Source organism: Gobio gobio, assembly GCF_949357685.1.
Source record: "Gobio gobio genome assembly, chromosome: 11".
NCBI classification, from domain to species: Eukaryota; Metazoa; Chordata; class Actinopteri; order Cypriniformes; family Gobionidae; genus Gobio; species Gobio gobio.
Window position 1 is genome coordinate 27,273,707 of NC_137104.1, and position 19,832 is coordinate 27,293,538.

At 43.1% G+C, this 19,832-nt stretch overlaps 1 protein-coding gene across 1 annotated transcript; it reads right to left on the minus strand.

Annotated features, from left to right (window-relative positions):
• Positions 1 to 235: 235 nt before the first annotated feature.
• Positions 236 to 19,545, minus strand: serinc2 (serine incorporator 2). The gene is made up of 10 exons (XM_079830087.1): positions 19,446 to 19,545; positions 18,803 to 18,964; positions 17,307 to 17,494; positions 17,037 to 17,116; positions 14,322 to 14,459; positions 13,622 to 13,791; positions 11,693 to 11,783; positions 3,634 to 3,784; positions 2,248 to 2,463; positions 236 to 984 (listed from the first exon to the last, which is right to left on the minus strand). Exons 1-10 carry the CDS (start codon positions 19,482 to 19,484, stop codon positions 846 to 848), a joined length of 1,374 nt encoding a protein of 457 aa, XP_079686213.1. The 5' UTR covers positions 19,485 to 19,545; the 3' UTR covers positions 236 to 845.
• Between the last annotated feature and the right edge of the window lie 287 nt (positions 19,546 to 19,832).

Sequence of the window (19,832 nt, forward strand, 5' to 3'; positions counted from 1 at the left end):
TCTCCTTAAGCTGCTATTAAAACGAGTCCCCTAGTCTTATTACTTGTACAGGTTTGTTCAAATCCGTAACCCTAGAGTATAAACAGTTGTAAGTGACACTTGTTCAATAAAGAACCATTCAATAAACACTCTCTTCAGGGTAAGGGAAGCGTACTTAAAAACAACACTTCCATCTAGAGGAAACAACTTGCTGTATTACAGTGGCAGGCTATGAATAACTGGATTAAAGAACCGTAACTTCTTGTGTACATGCTTTTAATAATCAGTTTTATAAGAATGAATAAAAGTACAAAACAGAACTAAAAACTTTTTGGTCTGGAGTGTCATCATAAAGCTCATAAAATAAAGCTTTGAACCTGTAAATGGATACAGCTCTTTAGGAAAAAAAAAGATGCATCACCAAAACCTTTATATGTATAAGGCAATCTTCATTTTTCACTGAACATTCATCTTTGATTTGATCAAACGTAGTGCAATTTGTTACAAAATTGTACCCAAGACAGATATAAAGAACAATAAAATAAATGTGTGTAATGTCAGAGAATGTGATTTGAAGTATACAAAGAATTGTAGATCATTTTTAAAACAGAAAGCGTGATACATAAGATGACAGGCTCTATGACAGGCTTTCTGAGGTGTATTGTGAGTACATTTGAAGAGGTTTGGTAAAGGTTTATGATTATGTAACAACAAAAATGTAAATGAAAAGTGTCTTTTAAAGTGTGCATAGTTCAAGAGCTCAGAACAACTTAAGAAACAAAAACTTCTGTAATGTACTGTATAAGTGAACTCAGCATACGGTACAATACTTCTGTATAAGGCCACTTGTAGAATCTTATAGGCGTTTAGCTGAAGTCTCGGTCGGCCAGGACTAGCGGAGCCACAAGAGTCCAGAGGTACAGCGCCAGTCCCAGCCAACTCGAACAGATCTTTACCCACACAGATGGCATAGTGGTTTTCATGGCTGCGTAGTCCGTTTCAGGTCTGAGAAGGAAAGAGAAAAAGTTTTAAAAAAAAATTAAACAAAAGAACAGAACATTTATGGAATAATCTCACTCAATCGCCAATTTTTTTTTACATAAACATATACACAGAACTCAACAAAAAAATGGCATGTCCAGTAATTAAGTAAACACCCAATTTATTTTCTCCATAAAAATGTATTATTGAGAATCTGTTTTGAAATGCCTATGAACACAATGAAAGGAAAAAAAAAGGGCGGTCACAGTTGTGCTGCGTTAGGATTCTCTAGACCAGGCATATTCAAATGCTGGACTGTTCCAACCAGACCGCGAGACACAACTGTAGCACCATTTTTTCAACAGATTAAAGTGAGCAACTCATCAAAACAACGGAGCGGTTCACACCACAAGCACTCAGGGTCGTTTATGGTTATGATTTTTTTTCCCTTTTGGAACCCTTCCCATTCCATGCACATTGTTTCTATCTCCCGCTAAAGATGCTAAAGGTGCCACATTAAGAGCGGCAGATGACGCTGTTATTTTAAAAACAGTAGCAGAAACACGGTGAGCAGTAAAATAGATTGATATCTTCGCTAAAACACTGCAGAAAACAACAATGCTGCAAATATAGTTTTTTTTAAATCTGTCATTCATACATATGACTCTGACCGTTCAAACCAGGTTTGTTACAAGACGTTTTTTCATCTACATTTAGCATTATTAAGTTGTTTCACACTGGACGGGATTTTGACGCGCGAATAATTTGCGCAATGGTTTTATTTTTTGAGCAACTGTTTGTGTAATGAGTGCTTCCACACCGAACGCGAATGTGCTGCGGCGAAAAAATGACGTTTATTTTTTCTGTTTCAATGTCGATTTTTTTAAAACTCTCGCAGCAACAGAAAAGGTTTAAACCAATCACATACAAGGAAACAAAGGTCACGAAATATCCAGTTGATGTCACAAGCTATTCAATCAACATTAACCTTTGCCAGGTATCGCATTTCTCATGAGATTACAGCTGTAGTTGTAGTTACAGCTGTACAGATGCGTTTGCCCACTGTAAGCTACAGACAACGATAACATAACCTTTTGAGTTAAAACTCGTTCTTTCTAAACCTAATTGTGTCCGCGACTATGGAAAGTGAATGTGTTTCCATCAGTACGACTGTGGCACTTAAGTGTGGCACCCAGGTGGAAATGTATAACTATTCCAAATATACAGGAAATATTTAGACCAGAACTCTTGGAACTTTAAGTGAATACCCCTGCTCTAGACACTTACTGATACCAGTTGGTCAAGGTCATCATGATGTAGAGGGAGGCAAGTAAGAGAGAGAAATGGAAAAACGAGTAGCTGTAGGTGACGGCATCCTCTTCGTTGTCCACAGCTCGTCTCACGCCATCCTCAGAGACGCCCTCGGCATCAGTGCTCGCCAGCCCCTGAACTTCCTCTGTCTGCATGAGCTTATTCACCTGGCTGTTGTTTGAGGAACGAATGCTAGAAAAAGAGAACATGTCAAATGTGGCTCAGTTACAAAAAAAAATATTTTAAATATACATTTACAATATACTGAATATGATGCTGTCATAGACAGCCATTTAAAAGTTTGGGGTCAGAAAGATAAATATATATATATATATATATATATATATATTCTTTTATTCAGCTAGGATGTATTAAATTGATCAGAAGTATACAGTAAAGAGAGTAAAAATATTTATAATGTTAGAAAAGCTTTCTATTTTAAATAAATACTGTTCTTTTTAACTTTCTATTCATTAAATAATCTGTAAAAAAAATAAAATAATTATCACGGTTTCCACAAAAATATTAAGCAGCACATCAGTTTTCAACATTGATACACTGCACCAAATCAGCATATTTAAATGATTTCTGAAGGATCATGTGACACTGAAAACTAGAGTAATGGCTGATGAAAATTCAGGCATAAACTACATTTTAAATGATATTAAAACAGAAAACAGTTGCCTAGTTTACATTAAAGTTAACACTTTATTTTAGGGTTCAATTATCGCTATCAACTATTTGCTTATTAGCATGCCTAATTACTAGGATATTGGCTTTATTAGTACTCATAAAGCACATATTAATGCCTTATTCTGCATGATCTTATTCTACATCTCTTAATCCTACCCAATACCTAGAGTCGTAGTTAACAGTGAATATGTGTATTAAAGTGTTACCAAATTAAATAAGATTTCATAATATTACTGTAAAGTCAAATAAATGCAGCCTTAGTGAGACTTCTTTAGAACATTAAAAAATCTTAACAACACCAAACTTTAAGCAGTAATGTAAAATAAACAAATATCATGAATATAGCAATGATTTTAATGTGCTTTTCATTTGGTCATTGTATTTCCTACAAATGTCAGTAGACATTTAATGAGTAGTAGACAAAGTAATGAGCAAGAGGGAATTAAGATGATGTTTTCATGCTTTGATTAGAATTTGTTTGTAATTATTTTTAAGCCAATCCAAAGCAAATACATCAATACAGATGTTTTTTTGAATACAATCAAAAGGTTAAAAAAAATATTGTATATTAGATGTACTGCACAGCATCACTGGTATTCATTCAACAAATGGTATTAATTAGTCCTTGTCTGTTGCTAGCAGTGGTAAGGAAGATGGTTATAAGCTCACCTGGCATACAGTGTGCACAGGAGGAAGATGACCAAACCCACAATGCTCTGAGCATCCCACCACTGTGTATGGATACCGGGGGCACTGGTGGGAGTGGGCGCTGTCGGCCCGCCATTGACTAGACTCAACAGACTGGGGTTGCACTTACGATCTGTGCACAGAGAGAAAACGAGATGTGTCATACAGGTTTATTTATGAGGAAACAATAGCATACAGTAATACATTGTAAAATAGATACTAATTCTGTTATTCATTTTACACATGCTAACTGGGCTATAATGCCATGATTCTGAGTTAATGATGAGGGCCAATAAATGGGACAGTTACACAATATGTCATACTGTGCTCCACAGTATAAAACCTATTACATTTGGCCTGGAGGTTGCTGAGCTATGTCATTTTTTCCATTCAAGCAGCTCCATGTGTTTGTGTATGTCTTATTTCCCAGCATTCACTTTTATAAAAAAACAACTGTCGAAATTTTTCCGATGGCTTTCCGAGAATTCATTTGTTCTAGTATGGCTTTATTAAGCATGCAATCTTTTTCCTTTTTTAATGGAATCATGTAGTGTGAGACAATTATTAATTGCAAACAGATAATTTAGAGAACATCAGAAAATGATATAAACGTTCAAAGGTTTGGGCCCAGTATTGTCTTTTATTGCCTGAAATGATTGCTTTCATTCAGCAAGCAGAGAAACATTTAGTACATTTAAGGTTATAATGTTACAATAGATTTCGATTTCAAAATAAATACAGTCCTTTTGAACTTTAAGGAACAAGGAATCCAGAAAAAATTATGTATTACAGTTTCCTTTTTCCAAACATATTAAGCAGCAGTGCAGCACAACTTTTTTTTAACATTGATAATAATAATAAATGTTCTTTAGCAGCAAATCATCATATTAGAATGATTTCTGAAGGATCATGTGACACTGAAGACTGAAGTAATGATGCAGAAAATATAATTAAAATTCCGCTTTGTCATCACAAGAATAAATAGGTTTTTTTTAATATATAAAAATAATATTTCACAATAATACAGCTTTTACTGTATTTTTGATTAAATAAATGCAGCCTTGCTGAGTAAGAGACTTCTTTCAAAAACATTTTAAAAAATCTTACCAACCCCAAACTTTTGAATGGAAATGTACATACAATTAGTTCCCATTCAGTCGGTCACTCTCGACGCCATGTCGGAGTACCGACGAATAGGAATCTCGCTCGCGAGAGCCAATCTACTTCGAGTGTAACTAAACGAGCCAATGCACATTGGCATGCAATGATTGCACCAGGTGCTCATGCCACGCCGTGCGGGTATAAATGAGACACAGGTGATTGCATCAAATCAACCTTTTGCTTCGGAGCCGGGTGGTAGATGGTAACGCCAGATATCACTCACTACTTCGCAGTCCTGACTGAAGACGGAAGCCGCCTTTCGGAAGTGATCTCTTCAGTCGGTGTTGGTGTGACGGCACAGCAGCGGTCGCGTGGTTTTCGGATCATCTCTCTGTGTTGTTTGTTAGAGCAACAACAAAGGCTGTTCTCACAGCTGGTTCGGTGCGCTAGGTGGAGAGCGCTGAAAAGCCGTTCTTACGGCTGGTAAGAGAGCGCCTTCTTGTGAGAGAGCGCGCACGTCAGGCTGCACCCACCCCCTGACTGTGTCGCCGCGACCCCGCCCCCTGCGTGCTTCAGCACCAAGGAGAGCGTCCTTCTGAAAGAGCAAACACAGATAGAGCTTGCGTCTTTTTCAAGATGACATTCTATCTGTGTGTTTCTGGATGCGGTGGTTACCTGTCACCAAGGGATGGTCACCAGCGCTGTATCTCGTGTTTGGGCGTTCAGCACGCTGAAGCAGCGCTGGTGGATGACTCATGTTCTCACTGCGGGAACATGACCATCTCGGAGTTGCGGTCTAGACTCCATCTCGCAAGGGGTGGAGTCCCCGTGCCTCTGCCTCGATCTAACCCTCCACAGAGGGTTACTTCAGGCAGTAGCGCGGGTGATTTGAGGGTTACGGTGAGCGCGCTTCCCCCAGGGAACCAACCCCCGGGGAACCCTCATCCCTCTCGCACTCTGCAGCCAGTAGAGCTGCCGTTGGAACGTGGTGGGCCGTCCTCGAGATGTGCACCATCCGTATCCTTCGGGGCTCCCCCTGATGATCAGATGTCCATCGCTGCATCGGAGGGAGGGTCAGACTTCTCTGGAGATGACGTGTCGGCGCAGGGGGCTCCTTCGGGAAGATCCGCTGTGCCCGATACAGATCCAGAGATGATGGCCATGCTTTCCAGGGCCGCCGAGAAGATCGGGCTCGTGTGGAACCCTCCACCGTGTCCCGAACCTTCAAGGTTGGATGATTGGTTTCTCGGGGTGGCCCGTGCTGGTTCTCAGCGCCCCACCCCGGTTCCTTTCTTCCCGGAGGTGCACGAGGAGCTCACTAGGTCATGGACGGCACCTTTTACTGCCTGAAACCGGCCCAGTGGATCCTCCTCCCTCACCACCCTCGATGGCGGACCTGCAAAGGGTTACACGCAGGTTCCTCCCGTGGAACGGGCCGTTGCTATGCAACTGTGCCCTAACTCCACATTCAGGGGGAACCCGTGTCTCCCCTCCCGAGCCTGTAGGTACTCGTCCGATCTGATCGGAAAGGCCTACCAGGCTTGTGGAGAGGCAGGCTCCGCCTTACACGCTATGGCGTTGTTGCAGGTTCATCAGGCCCAGGCACTGAAGAACCTGCACGAGGGTGGTCACGATCCCGCAGTTCTCCAAGAACTGAGAACCGCAACGGACCTCGCGCTTTGTGCGACGAAGGTTACGGCGCGGGCCGTGGGTCGTGCGATGTCCACTATGGTGGTCCAGGAACGCCATCTCTGGCTGTGTCTGGCAGACATGAGGGAGACCGACAAGATCAGGTTCCTTAACTCCCCCGTCTCCCAGACCGGCCTCTTCGGCGACGCGGTCCAGAACTTCGCCCAGCAGTTCTCGGCCGCACAGAAGCAGACTGAGGCCATCAGTCACATCCTGCCACTGCGGTCAGCTGCTGTCTCCACCCCGCCGCCGGCAGCACCTCAGTCTGCTCGTCGCCGAGGTCGGCCGCCTGCGTCTGCCTCCGCTCCCGCGTCACAGCAGCAGCCTCCACCCAAGCGATGTCGTGGAGCCGGGCGCAAGCAGGCTGCCCAGCCCGTCCAGGCTCCTGCCAAGAGTGGTGGCAAAGGCAGGGGCAAGCGGCCCTGAGACGGGCGACCCGGAGATCGGGAGGACTGCTCTTCTGGAGACGGTGACCGCACCGCTCCATCCCCCGGAGGAGGGCCGGGAGGAGAATCTGGTGTTCCGTTTTGTTTCTGTTCCGCCGCTGGGCTCAGTCCCAGCGGTACCCAAATTTTCAATAAAAGAGCAGTTTCCTCCATCTCTGGGTCCTCAGGGGGCTCGGAGAGTTGTGGCCGGTCAAACGCCGGACCACACTCATCCTCCCCCTTCGCCAGCGGGTAGCAGTGGACGACCTCCTCACGTTCATCCTGCCCACCTGTGGAATCAGGTAAGTGTTGCACAGCACACTCTCACCTCGCTGCGGGCCGCCTCCACGAGACAGCCGCCCCAGCCTGGTACCTGCATTCCACCTTGCCGCCGGTGGTCCCCATAGTCCCGCTTGCACGGTCTCTACGAGCCTGGCTAGAGCTCCCCAGTCCGTCTCGCTGGCTCATTCGGACCATCAGGCTCGGCTATGCGATTCAGTTCGCCCGGCGCCCCCCCCAGGGTCAAGGGCGTCCGCTTCACCTCGGTGAATGCTGCAGATGCCCATGTCCTGCGTGCGAAGATCGCGGTCCTACTGGCGAAGGACGCGATAGAGCCGGTCCCTCCAGCCGATATGAAGACCGGCTTCTACAGCCCGTACTTCATTGTACCCAAGAAGACCGGTGGGTTACGGCCAATCTTGGACCTGCGAGTCCTGAATCGGAGCCTCCACAAGCTACCGTTCAAGATGCTCACGCAGAAACGCATTTTCGAATGCATCCGTCCCCAAGATTGGTTTGCAGCGATCGACCTGAAGGACGCGTACTTTCATGTCTCGATTCTTCCTCGACACAGGCCGTTTCTGCGCTTTGCGTTCGAGGGTCGAGCATATCAGTACAGAGTCCTGCCCTTCGGGCTGTCCCTGTCCCCCCCTTCGGGCTGTCCCTGTCCCCCCGTGTCTTCACGAAAGTCACGGAGGGGGCCCTTGTGCCCATGAGAGAACAGGGCGTTCGCATCCTCAACTATCTCGACGACTGGCTCATTCTAGCACAGTCCAAGGATCAGTTGTGCGAACACAGGGACCTGGTGCTCAGACACCTCAGCCAGTTGGGTCTTCGGGTCAACTGGGAAAAGAGCAAACTCGCCCCTGTGCAGAGGATCTCTTTTCTCGGTATGGAGTTGGATTCGGTCGAACAGACAGCGCGCCTCATGGAGGAGCGTGTCCAGTCGATGCTGAGCTGCCTGAACACATTTCAAGGCAGGATGGCGGTTCCACTGAAACAGTTTCAGAGGCTCCTGGGGCATATGGCGGCTGCTGCGGCAGTAACACCGCTCGGCCTGCTTCATATGAGACCGCTTCAGCATTGGCTACATGGCCGAGTCCCGAGATGGGCGTGGCAACGTGGCCTGCGCTCCCGTCGCATGTCGCAACTCGCCCGCCATCTCCTCCTCTGGAGTCAGAAGTGTCTGAGGTCGCTTCGGGCCATTCATGTCCCTGGTGTGCACAACCGTGTGGCCGACGAGCTTTCACGAGCTGCGCTCCCAGGCGAGTGGCGACTCCACCCCCAGGTGGTTCAGCTGATTTGGAGACAGTTCGGGGTGGCACAGGTCGACCTGTTTGCCTCCCCAGAAATGTCCCACTGCCAGTGGTTCTATTCGCTGACCGAGGGTACACTCGGCACGGATGCCCTGGCGCACAGCTGGCCCCAGGAGCTGCGCAAATATGCGTTTCCCCCAGTGAGCCTACTTGCACAGACTCTGTGCAAGGTCAGGGAGGACGAGGAGCAGGTCCTGCTGGTGGTGCCGTACTGGCCCAACCGGACCTGGTTTCCAGAACTTATGCTCCTCGCGACAGCCCCTCCTTGGCCGATTCCTCTGAGGAAGGACCTTCTGACTCAGAGACGGGGCACCCTTTGGCACCCGCGTCCAGACCTGTGAAAGCTTCATGTCTGGCCCCTGGACGGGACACGGAGGTTCTAGGTGACTTACCCCAAGAGGTAGTTAACACCATCACTTCGGCACGAGCGCCGTCTACAAGACAGGCTTACGCCTTGAAGTGGAACCTGTTCGTCGAGTGGTGTTCTTCTCGCCGAGAAGACCCCCGAAGATGTTCAATCGCGATTGTGCTTTCCTTCCTGCAACAGGGGTTGGAGCGTAGGCTGTCGCCCTCCACCCTCAAGGTTTATGTTGCTGCAATATCCGCCTATCACGACCATGTAGAAGGTAAGACGGTTGGGAAGCACGACCTGGTCGTCAGGTTCCTTAGGGGGGCGAGACGGTTAAATCCTCCTCGCCCCCCCTCCATACCCTCTTGGGATCTTGCTCTGGTGCTCCAAGCACTTCAGAATGCCCCATTTGAGCCTTTGCAGTCAGCAGAGCTAAAGATTCTGTCAATGAAGACTTCGCTGTTGGCTGCATTGGCCTCCATCAAGAGGGTAGGGGACCTGCAGGCATTTTCGGTCGACGAATCGTGCCTAGAGTTCGGGCCGGGTGATACCCACGTGGTGTTGAGACCCTGGCCTGGCTATGTGCCCAAGGTTCCTACCACTCCCTTCAGGGACCAGGTGGTGAACCTGCAAGCGCTGCCCCCGGAGGAGGCAGACCCAGCCCTAGCTTTGCTCGGTCCCGTCCGCGCTCTGCGGGTTTACGTGGATAGAACTCAAAGCTTCAGAACCTCAGATCAGCTCTTTGTCTGTCACGGAGGCCAGCAGAAGGGAAAGGCTGTCTCCAAGCAGAGGATGGCCCACTGGATAGTGGATGCCATCACCTTGGCTTACCAAGCACAAGGTGTGCCCTGTCCGCTCAGGGTGCGAGCACACTCTACTAGAAGTGTTGCATCCTCCTGGGCGCTGGCACGTGGCGCCTCGCTGTCAGACATCTGTAGAGCTGCGGGCTGGGCGACACCCAACACGTTCGCTAGATTCTATAGCCTATGTGTAGAGCCGGTCTCCTCCTGTGTTCTCACCTCAAACGGGTAGAAGCACTGAGAGGCCCCGGCTCTTGTTGGCTTGCTGCGCTACGGCGCTTATATTCTCCAGAAGTAAACTCTGTGAGTCCTCCACCGCCCTCGGTGCCGGACGTGGCGGAACGTCTGGAATCAGGCCCCTTGCCGCTGAATCCTTGAGAACCGGTATTGGGCTTGGGCCATATGAGTGACCCTGCGGGGATCCCATATTTTCTTCCACGATCGCTTCTACGGGAAGCCCGTGTCTTTCCCTTGGGAGAGCCTTCCCTGCAGTGGGACTGAGCCCCCTCTCTCCTTGCGGGCTATGGCTCAGCATTGTACTCCACATAACTCCTTCGGGGTACGATGTGGGCTCCGCAGCGTTCCCTTCTCTAGGGCACGCTTTCCCAGTGTTATCCAATAATCACTGAGTGGGTCATGCGGAACAGCAGTGATGGACTTCCCGGTGTGAGCCCCGTCTCATCAGGTAAGAGAGCTCAGGCGGCTCACACAGGGCACTGGATGGGGGCAGAAGCCATGGCGCTTTGGTAGGGATTCCTATTCGTCGGTACTCCGACGTGGCGTCGAGAGTGACCGACTGAATGGGAACGTCTCGGTTACGTATGTAACCCTCGTTCCCTGAAGGAGGGAACGGAGATGCCACGTCCCGTCGCCATGTCCTCTGTACCCTGCTGGGGTGCCTGTCTACCTACTCGGCTCCTCAGCAAAAGGCTGATTTGATGCAATCACCTGTGTCTCATTTATACCCGCACGGCGTGGCATGAGCACCTGGTGCAATCATTGCATGCCAATATGCATTGGCTCGTTTAGTTACACTCAAAGTAGATTGGCTCTCGCGAGCGAGATTCCTATTCGCGAGCGAGATTCCTATTCGTCGGTACTCCGACATAGCGTCTCCGTTCCCTCCTTCAGGGAACGAGGGTTACATACGTAACCGAGACGTTTCTGCAAACAACCACTGAAATAGGTGTTGTGAGAAATGTGTCACTTGTCTCTGAGCTGGCCTACTAGACTCTCTCATTCATTTTGCACATTTGGAGGCTGATGTTTTAAAGAGAAGTTGTGGGGTTAATTAGCAAAACAGCAGACATATTTTACGGAAATGTAATTTTTTTTTACAAACTATATTAGAGAAGTCTGTTGTCTGCTTCTCTCTCCCACACTGCTTCCTGTTCACTCTATCCATTTAAAAGTCATCGACGGATTACAATTACTGGGGCCAAGCCTCCACTCGTTTCAAGTGAGAATTTCAACAGCTGTTAATTAGCACTATTTATTCTTATTACACATTTAAGGTAAGCTTTTATAAACAAAGTGTACATTACAGTCTCTGGACTCACAGCATCCCAGACACTAAAACATTAGCAATACATAAAATATGAATCATTGTCTGGCCATCTGGTATTTCGGAATGGAGATAAAGTTTAGGAACATTCGGTATTCATTAGGAACATTATTCGGTAGTTTAACAGCACGGCGTAAAGTAAATAAAGGTGAAAAACAAACAACAAATTTGGATAGGACATAATTTAAAACATATTTTACTTTAACTTATGTAGCCACCATAGATCATTGTTCTATTAAACGTTTACCCAAACCTGATAAATCAAACCTACATTTTCTCATCTAATTTACTTTTTTTAATGTAAAACTCAAATGTCTAAAATGTATCAGCTTTTTAATTGTACATGTAAACATCTGACAGTGTTTTTCTGAAACGTTCTTTCAGAGAGAAGGGTCAACATACAGTAGGAACTTAATTAGTAAATCAGTCCAAACATATATATTAAAAATCAACAAAAGTGAAAGAGCATTAAAGAGGTTAATTTCAGTATGGACATGTGATCTGGTTGTGTGACTTACTGGGGTTGTTGCTCATAGCAGACCATGTGAGATACATGGTGTAGAGAGAGATGAGAGATGGCTGGAGCAGACCAGAGCTCGGCTGGACTTCCTGTAACACATATACAATGCAAATGTTCACATCTCAGACAATGTTTTGTTGCATGTAAAAATTCTCACTAATGATACGTGTCCACTGACGCGGACAGAGCGAAGCGAAAGTGGGTGTTTACAATGAATTCCTATGGAAGCTAAGCTTTACACTCGCACAGTGGATTGCGAAATTGACAGTGGACCGGAGAAAGTGTTGAGAGAAGGGGGCGAGAGCAGCGAAAAGTTGAGAAATGCTCAACTTTATACAAATAAGGGAGCACAAAACGCCAGGTGCCAGCAAATATCTTTGAAGAAGTGATGTCTGTTTTAAACATTTAAAAATATGCAGACTGGGCTGGAGTTTTTGCTGGATTTTTATACGTAAACCATATTTATACAGTGGGTGCTTTGCAGTTGTTATACACAAGTTAAATATTGTAGTTTGGATGCTTTTGTGTGATTATACGGTCGTCGTTTACAAAGGTTTATTAAAATGAGACTGTATCTTTACTTAGGGCAGGGGTCGCAAACTCATTTTACCTGGGGGCCGCTGGAGGTAGACTCTGGGTCAGGCTGGGCCGCATCAAGTATTCAAAAAAAAGTAGCACAACTGATCCAATCTTCTCAATCTTTATTATTAACAGTTCTTCAACATGAATGTTTCTTCTGAACACGAACTGTTCCTCTGAATTTGAACTAAATATAGCCTATAGAAATTAAATCATGTAATATGAAATAATTAATGATTTTATTTTTATTTTAAATAATAGACTAATTCACAGCAAGGCCGTAACCAGGTCAAACAGAACAGTGAGCGAAATTCTAGGTCTAATTCTAGTTGGGAAAATTCTTTTTGGGACTATTTGTAAACAATATTTACATAAATTTGCGTCAAATATATTATTAGTCCCGATATTCTTTGCATGAGTGAGTGAATAAATACATAGATCCGCAATTTACTTACAGATTCCCTAGTGGTCTGGTGGTAGAATTTTTGTCAAAGGTTCCGGGTTCTAATCCGCTCTCATGTAGTTTTTCTTCATTAAAGTCAAAGATGTTCATCAATGATTGTATATAATAAGACCATGAACACGTTTGCATTTTGTTTTGTGATTTCACCGGAAAGAATAGAGTCTCTCTCAGCAACGGCATTAAGCGATAGATTGACGTGCTCGTCTGTGTGTGAAGACTGTGCAGTGTGCACGAGCCAAAAGAGAACGTTAACCCCAGATACTTTGATTTGATTGGCCATCTCAATCATTTTGACATTGACGAGTGCTGTTAGACCACATTCGTTTCAACTGTCTGATCAGCTTCGTTCGTCTGTTCCTGTCAATCACGTGGTGTCAACCAATTATACTGCACGAGGGAGGGGCGAGCCAACTCTCTCTCTCTCTCTCTCTCTCTCTCTCTCTCTCTCTCTCTCTCTCCGCCACACACACACACACACACACACACACACACACACACAAAGGAGGCGGCAAGCGCTGCACACGCAACGACTCAGCAAAAGGTGATTTTCAGAGAACAAACACTAAACTTTGATGTCAAGAAGGGGGTCACAAAATATCATCCCACAAGTGGCCCGCGAGTTTGAGACCCCTGACTTAGGGCATTCGGAAACAATTTTGCATCCTGCCAACAGTAATCAAGTGAATATGTGATCATTATATTGGCTTTGTATTGAGAGAGGGGGCAAATTATACACACTCGCTTCAGACACACCCCAAAGCAGAACAGCTTTAACGCTTTGAGGGTTGTCTTGGCGCTGCAGTGGACACACGGCTTTAGAGTAATAAAGAGAGAAAAGCAAGACAAAAAATGAGCACAAATGGATCAAATGAGTGTGGGAATGACCTGCACTTTTGGAAGGATGGCCACCACAGACACAATGATACAAAAGATGAGGTTGAGGCTGATGAAGACTTTGTGTTCTGTGCAGTCATCCGGCTGTGTGAAGAACACATAGAACAAAACCACGGCAGCAAAGGCACAGATATAGTGCACTAATGTGAAAGAGAGCAGGGCTGAGGAGAAAACACACACACACACACACCTGTCAATATTTACATTTCTGGGGTTCTTCGAAGCGGAAGTCGTCATAGTTGGTTAAACCTCAATACGGCGAACGGAAACTACAACAAATATACGTTTTGCATTCCCATTTAATAAAATAGCAAAAGACATAAACGATGATAGCATTTCTATGACTTTAAAAAAGAGGAACAAAGTAGCAAGATTTATTTGCTTCCTCAGCCGTTGTATTAGAAACACTCATGTTGCAGCGTTAACTAGTTTTCTGTAATTTAATGCCAAAGAAATATAACACGAAGTATAGTGCTATAAATCACATCAAAATGAAAATCTAAAATAAAAGAAAATTCCTAGATTTCTAATGTTAGTAACTGTGGAAATGCATCATCATAGTTTGAGGAGGTTGAGGCTTAGATTAAAGATAGCTTTTAATGTTTACGACTTTATGATTTCACCTGCTTTCAGCTTTTACCTTTATCAGTTTTAAAGCTTAGTCATGCAGAAACAATGTTGCTGAACATACCTGCATACCAGCATTTACGGTTCCCGTTCTCAGCATTCTCCACCCAATTTTGGTTCCAGTTGTGAGCAAAATCCACCAGCAGAATGAGCTGAATCAGAATGAAGATGAAGGATCCAACCACACCAAAGTAGTACCACACTGCAATGAACAACATTTAAGTTTTACATCCATTCCTTTTGACCCAATGAACTGGCATGATATTACAAGCCGTTCATGACAACTTGAAGAGACTTATTTTATAGAGATTGCACTCACAAAGAGCAATTTTTATTTAAAGAAATATTTTACAGCTAAGCATAACTAGTAGACTTTTTAAAGGGGTCATGAATTGAGAAATACTTTTTTTCTTTGATCTTTTGACATATAAGAGGTCAGTGTACTATAAATATATAAGTTTCAAAACTCAAAACTTACTTGTTAGTCAGCTTTTAAACAGCTTTTACTGAAACAAAGCTGCCAAAACGAATCGTTTTGGATTTTGGACAGACCGCCTATTGCAGAAGATCGACGCCTACTTCTACATCAATGCTTCTTTAGACGCGCCCACTGATTTGCACGTCATGTAATAGTAAATAAGAGACGCAAACCAAGATTACTCCAGACGAGTACAATACATTTTAAAGTGCCATGTTGTGGAAAAACTGTTTCCGCATTGCAATCCTTGTTATCCTAACATTAAAAAAAATGTACGGTCTTGGCATTTCATTTGGCTGGAGGCTGAAATTATATTCAACCCGCCAAAGTGACTAGTGGGAGTGGCTGCCTTACCCGCCACAGCTGAAATCTACCAGCATTTGGCGGGCAGGCGGGTGTTAATGTCAAGCCCTGAAGACATTACAACACTTTTCATTGTTGTATAAAACATGACACAGCAAATAACAATGTATACATTTTTCACTTTATCAAAATGGATTAACAATGAATAGCCTATAAGAATGAGCGACAAACTCCTTCATAATTCCGGTTACAAGTAATCCTGTCAGCTAGGGATGTTCCTTTCGGGGTAGTTTCCCGACAACCGGAATCATTAACCGACAAGATTTATACTAGCAAGAGTTTGTTGATAGTCAGCAGCAGCACACACTCAAAACCAATGTTACTCACGCATGGAGCAGAAACAACGTGACCTCAGCGTCATTTTCAGGTCTTCTCGCTTAGTTCTCTCCAGTGCTAGAAAGCTTTTCTAATATTAATGTGGGTCCTAAATAGGGCTGGAACGATTTGACCTAAAATCAAAATCTCGATTAATTGAACATTTTTCCTCTATTACAATTAATTAACTATTATTTTGCTTTCCTTTTTTGCCCTCATAGATAGTTCGCTGATAAGGTTTGTACTGTAAATATGCTCAAATATTAAAGGTGGGATATTTATTTCTTATGAAAAAGTGCATTTCTTTCTGGATCAAATTTTGGGGTGATAGCATAAAGCACTCAAAAGTTACAGCATTTAGAACCAAGGTAGCCTTTTTGTTTCACCCTTGACACCCCATAAAGGGCATTTTTAAAATTGTTCTTCCATGAGGAATATCTCGTGATCTCTGCAATGGATTATGTTATGATTTTGGGCTTCTTTCTATTTCATGAGAATCTGCTGTAAATAATGATGTGCAATTTTCTACAATCCGTGCATGTTTCATGACGTGTGAGCAAAAACGCCACGTGAAATCTACATATTTGTTTTTAGTTAGTGCCTGTGCGCATTTTACGCAATTTGTGCAGACTCATTAGAGGTTGAAAACAACGCAACAGGTGCATGTTGGAGGCTTGAACTGAAAGTGGAACGTCTCTGATTTTGTATGCAAAAATAATTATTGTGCTACCCATTTGGTTTCAGTTTCTATTGGCTCCTAAACAGAAACACGCAAATGGGAGCGCGGGCCAGGTTTAGTAGGTCTTAAAGAGTTAAAAATATTGAGAACATTATAAGTGGACCTCAGAGAACATTATAAAATACAAAATAAAAAATGTATGATTATAATTAATTACCAAACACTGACTTGGAGTATAAAAATCACAGTCATATTATTCCCTGAAAGTTTTTAATGACAGAGGGATTACACAAACATAACCAAAAGTGCAACATTAGATTAGAAGGTGATCATTCATTATTGTCTGTGATGTACCAGGAAGCATTAGTGTTTAAAATGTGATATAGTCACATGGGTATCTATCAGGCACAAATCTATCAAATGCTTAGATTCCCATCTGTTTTACATGAGAAACTGCTATTACCCCTGGGAACTATGGAGCACTGAAAAAAAACCCTAGCTGTGGTAGCTGTGAATGTCAATAAAGAGTGATTTATCCTTAAAGGGATAGTTAACCCAAAAATTAAAATTGTGCCATCATTTTACTCATCCTCAAGTTGTTCCAAATCTGTATGAATTTCTTTCTTCTGCTCAGCACAATAATTTTTGAAGAATATGGGTAATCAAACAGTTGATGGGTCCCATTGACTTTCATAGTATGGAACTGTTTAGTTACTGGCATTCTTCAAAATATATTTTGTGTTTCATTTTTGGGTGAACTATCCCTTTAATAGAATAGCCACACAAAGACCACACTGGCAATTTACCATAACTTTTAATGAGTGGAAATATATGTGTGAAAATTACCATAACAAAAAGATATTTAAAACAACAACCTTTTTTTCATGCAATTACTGAACTATTATTAGTTTTAGTCCTTTTTGCTTATTTATTAGCTTATGTACCTGTGTTGAATGTTCCATCTGGGATGAAGAAAGCTCCCACAGTAAGAGCGACGAGAATCAAGAACTTGAAAAACCAGAAGCTGAAAAAAAATGCAGTCACATTGGCATGGGGCATTACGTAAGGCTTCCTAAACAAACAATATTGTGCAAAAAGGAAGTTTCCGTACATTGAAAAACCCAGCTTTCAACAGCAGAGGGCAACACTTGTTAGTGAAAAGATTTTAGTTAGTAAAGATTTTATGAGAATGCCAGGTGGAACAGCAAACATACCCATTTTGAATTGCAGCTCGTGGATCCTTGCTGCTTCTCACACGGATCATGATGATGGAGAAGAGGAAGAAGAAACAGGCCATGGCAAAGCACATCCTGTAGACCGATTTATAACCAACAATGATCTCACAGTTCACCTTCCCTTCAATTCCGGGTATAGAAGAGCCTCCTTCACAAAAACCAGGAATCTGTTGATAAATTCACCAAAAAAGTCTGCAGTTTTACACAGGGATCAAAGAATATAATATCTATCACATCCTGAATGTCTTTTAACATCTTACTAACATACTATGGGTGTGTTTAAATTTTTTTTTTTTTTTAATCTGAAGTTAAAGGCATAGTTCACCCAAAAATGAAAATAAGAAAAAAAATGAAAAATCCTAGGTGACATTCTTCTTTCAGACGAATACAATCGGAGTTCTATTAAAAAATGTCCTGGCTTATCTAAGCATTATAACGGCAGTAAATGGCAGCCCACATTTTTTTTTATTTGACTTAAGGAAAAAGTGTAACTGGCGTGACGTATGACGGTGGATATAGCGTAAGCATTCTGAAATGCGAGAGGCGTTACACTTTCTTTGCAAGTTGAATACTGAGGCCGTTTATAATTTTACTTTATAAAGTTTTAAATATGGATATTTGTGATATCTGGACCACAAAACCAGTCATAAGTCGCATGGGTATATTTGTGGCAATAGCCAACAATACATTGCATGGGTCAAAATGATCGATTTTTCTTTTATGTCAAAAATAATTAGGATATTAAGGAAAGATCATGTTGCATGAAGATATTTTGTAAATGTCCTACCGTAAATATATACAAAATGTATTATTAGTAGTAATATGCATTGCTAAGGACTTCATTTGGACAACTTTAAAGGCGATTTTCTCAATATTTAGATTTTTTTGGACCCTCAGATTCAAGATTTTCAAATAGTTGTATCTCGGCCAAATATTATCCACTCCTAACAAACCATACATCAATGGAAAGCTTATTTATATTTTTAAAAAAATGACCCTTATGACTGGTTTTGTGGTCCCGGGTCACATTTTTCTTACAAAACCCCATCGATGCATTTCAGAACCCCCGGAGCCATGTGGAGTACATTTACAATGGATTGGTGCACTTTTTTAGGCTTCAATTTTTTTTTTTAATATAACACACAAAAAAGTAATACTGCCAACAGAATGTCTCAGCTGCCTCTCGAAAGCTTCAGAATCAGAAAAAATTATTATTATTTTTTTTAAACATATGAAAATACAAACATACAGATTTGTGTTTATTTCTGTGCTTAAATGAAGAAATCTTCAATGTGGTCTTAGATTAAAATTGTATTGGGCAAATATTGCCCTTTACTAAAAACAACGCCTGACACTGGTCTATATTTTGTCATTTTTTTTAAACTGGAATGCAGAGAAAGGAAATGGGACCAGGACAGAACACTGGCCAGATTCAAACTTTGCATCCTCGTGAACGACACCAGCGGTCTGTGTACCTTTTTCAGCTGTGTTTCCATGCCTGGCAGGATCATGATGATGGACACTATAGTGCCCAGCAGCAGAAAAAAGGAGAAGGCCATGCGGGTCACAGTGGAGTTGTATGAAGAAGGGCAACATCCTGATAAAAGACATGGCGCAGAGCCGCATAGACAGGACGCCTACAAGACAAGACAACTCACTCACTCAGTACAGCAAATACAGGCATTTCCAAGTCATACAGGGGGAACAACCAACAATACTTTGTCAACTATATGAGTAGCTTGGGCCTGTGTGTTAAACATTTATATCAAACTGTACTGGTAAAACGGGAATGTTCAGTCTAAAAAGGAACTTGTAAAATCAAATGCGCGTGAAAAGCTCGTGAAGAAAAGTTAAACATAGTTTATAAAATTGAGAAATCATTAAAAAATGGCTGGATAGGTAGACATTGTCAGCAATATGCACATATCCAGCCATTTATTTACGTTTTCTTACAACTTTATAGTAAACAAAACAAGGAGACAGCCTCTAAAACTCCTCTAAGAAGAAGACAGTTTCGAATGTTTGGAAAATGCGTTGCTGACTTTACCCGTTAAAGTTTGACAACATAAAAAGTGAGGGAAAAAAGTATTCGATTTTACAACAATATTTTAGACTTACACAGCTCGCCAGCGAACACAAGGCCATACACGCACCCATGATGACGGAGAAAACACCGAAACGAAATCAAAAACACGGAAGTCAATCTTTACCTCATTCTGGTTATTTTAAATAACTCTAAAAAGTGAGCACTGATTGGCTGGTAGACACATCGCAAAACTATTGAGCCAATCAGACGGCGGTACAGAAAAATCGCTGAAGTAACAAACCAATCGGATGTAAGCGTAGTAACTGCGCATCGCGGTGGGTTGGCAAAGACCATTTATTACTTTGCATACGTCTGATATGCACATTTCAATTTGTAGAATTGTATTACATTCATATATGGTTTTATTAAGGCAACTTATGAGATCAGTAAAAGTCTGTCTTATGATGCACTCTAGATGG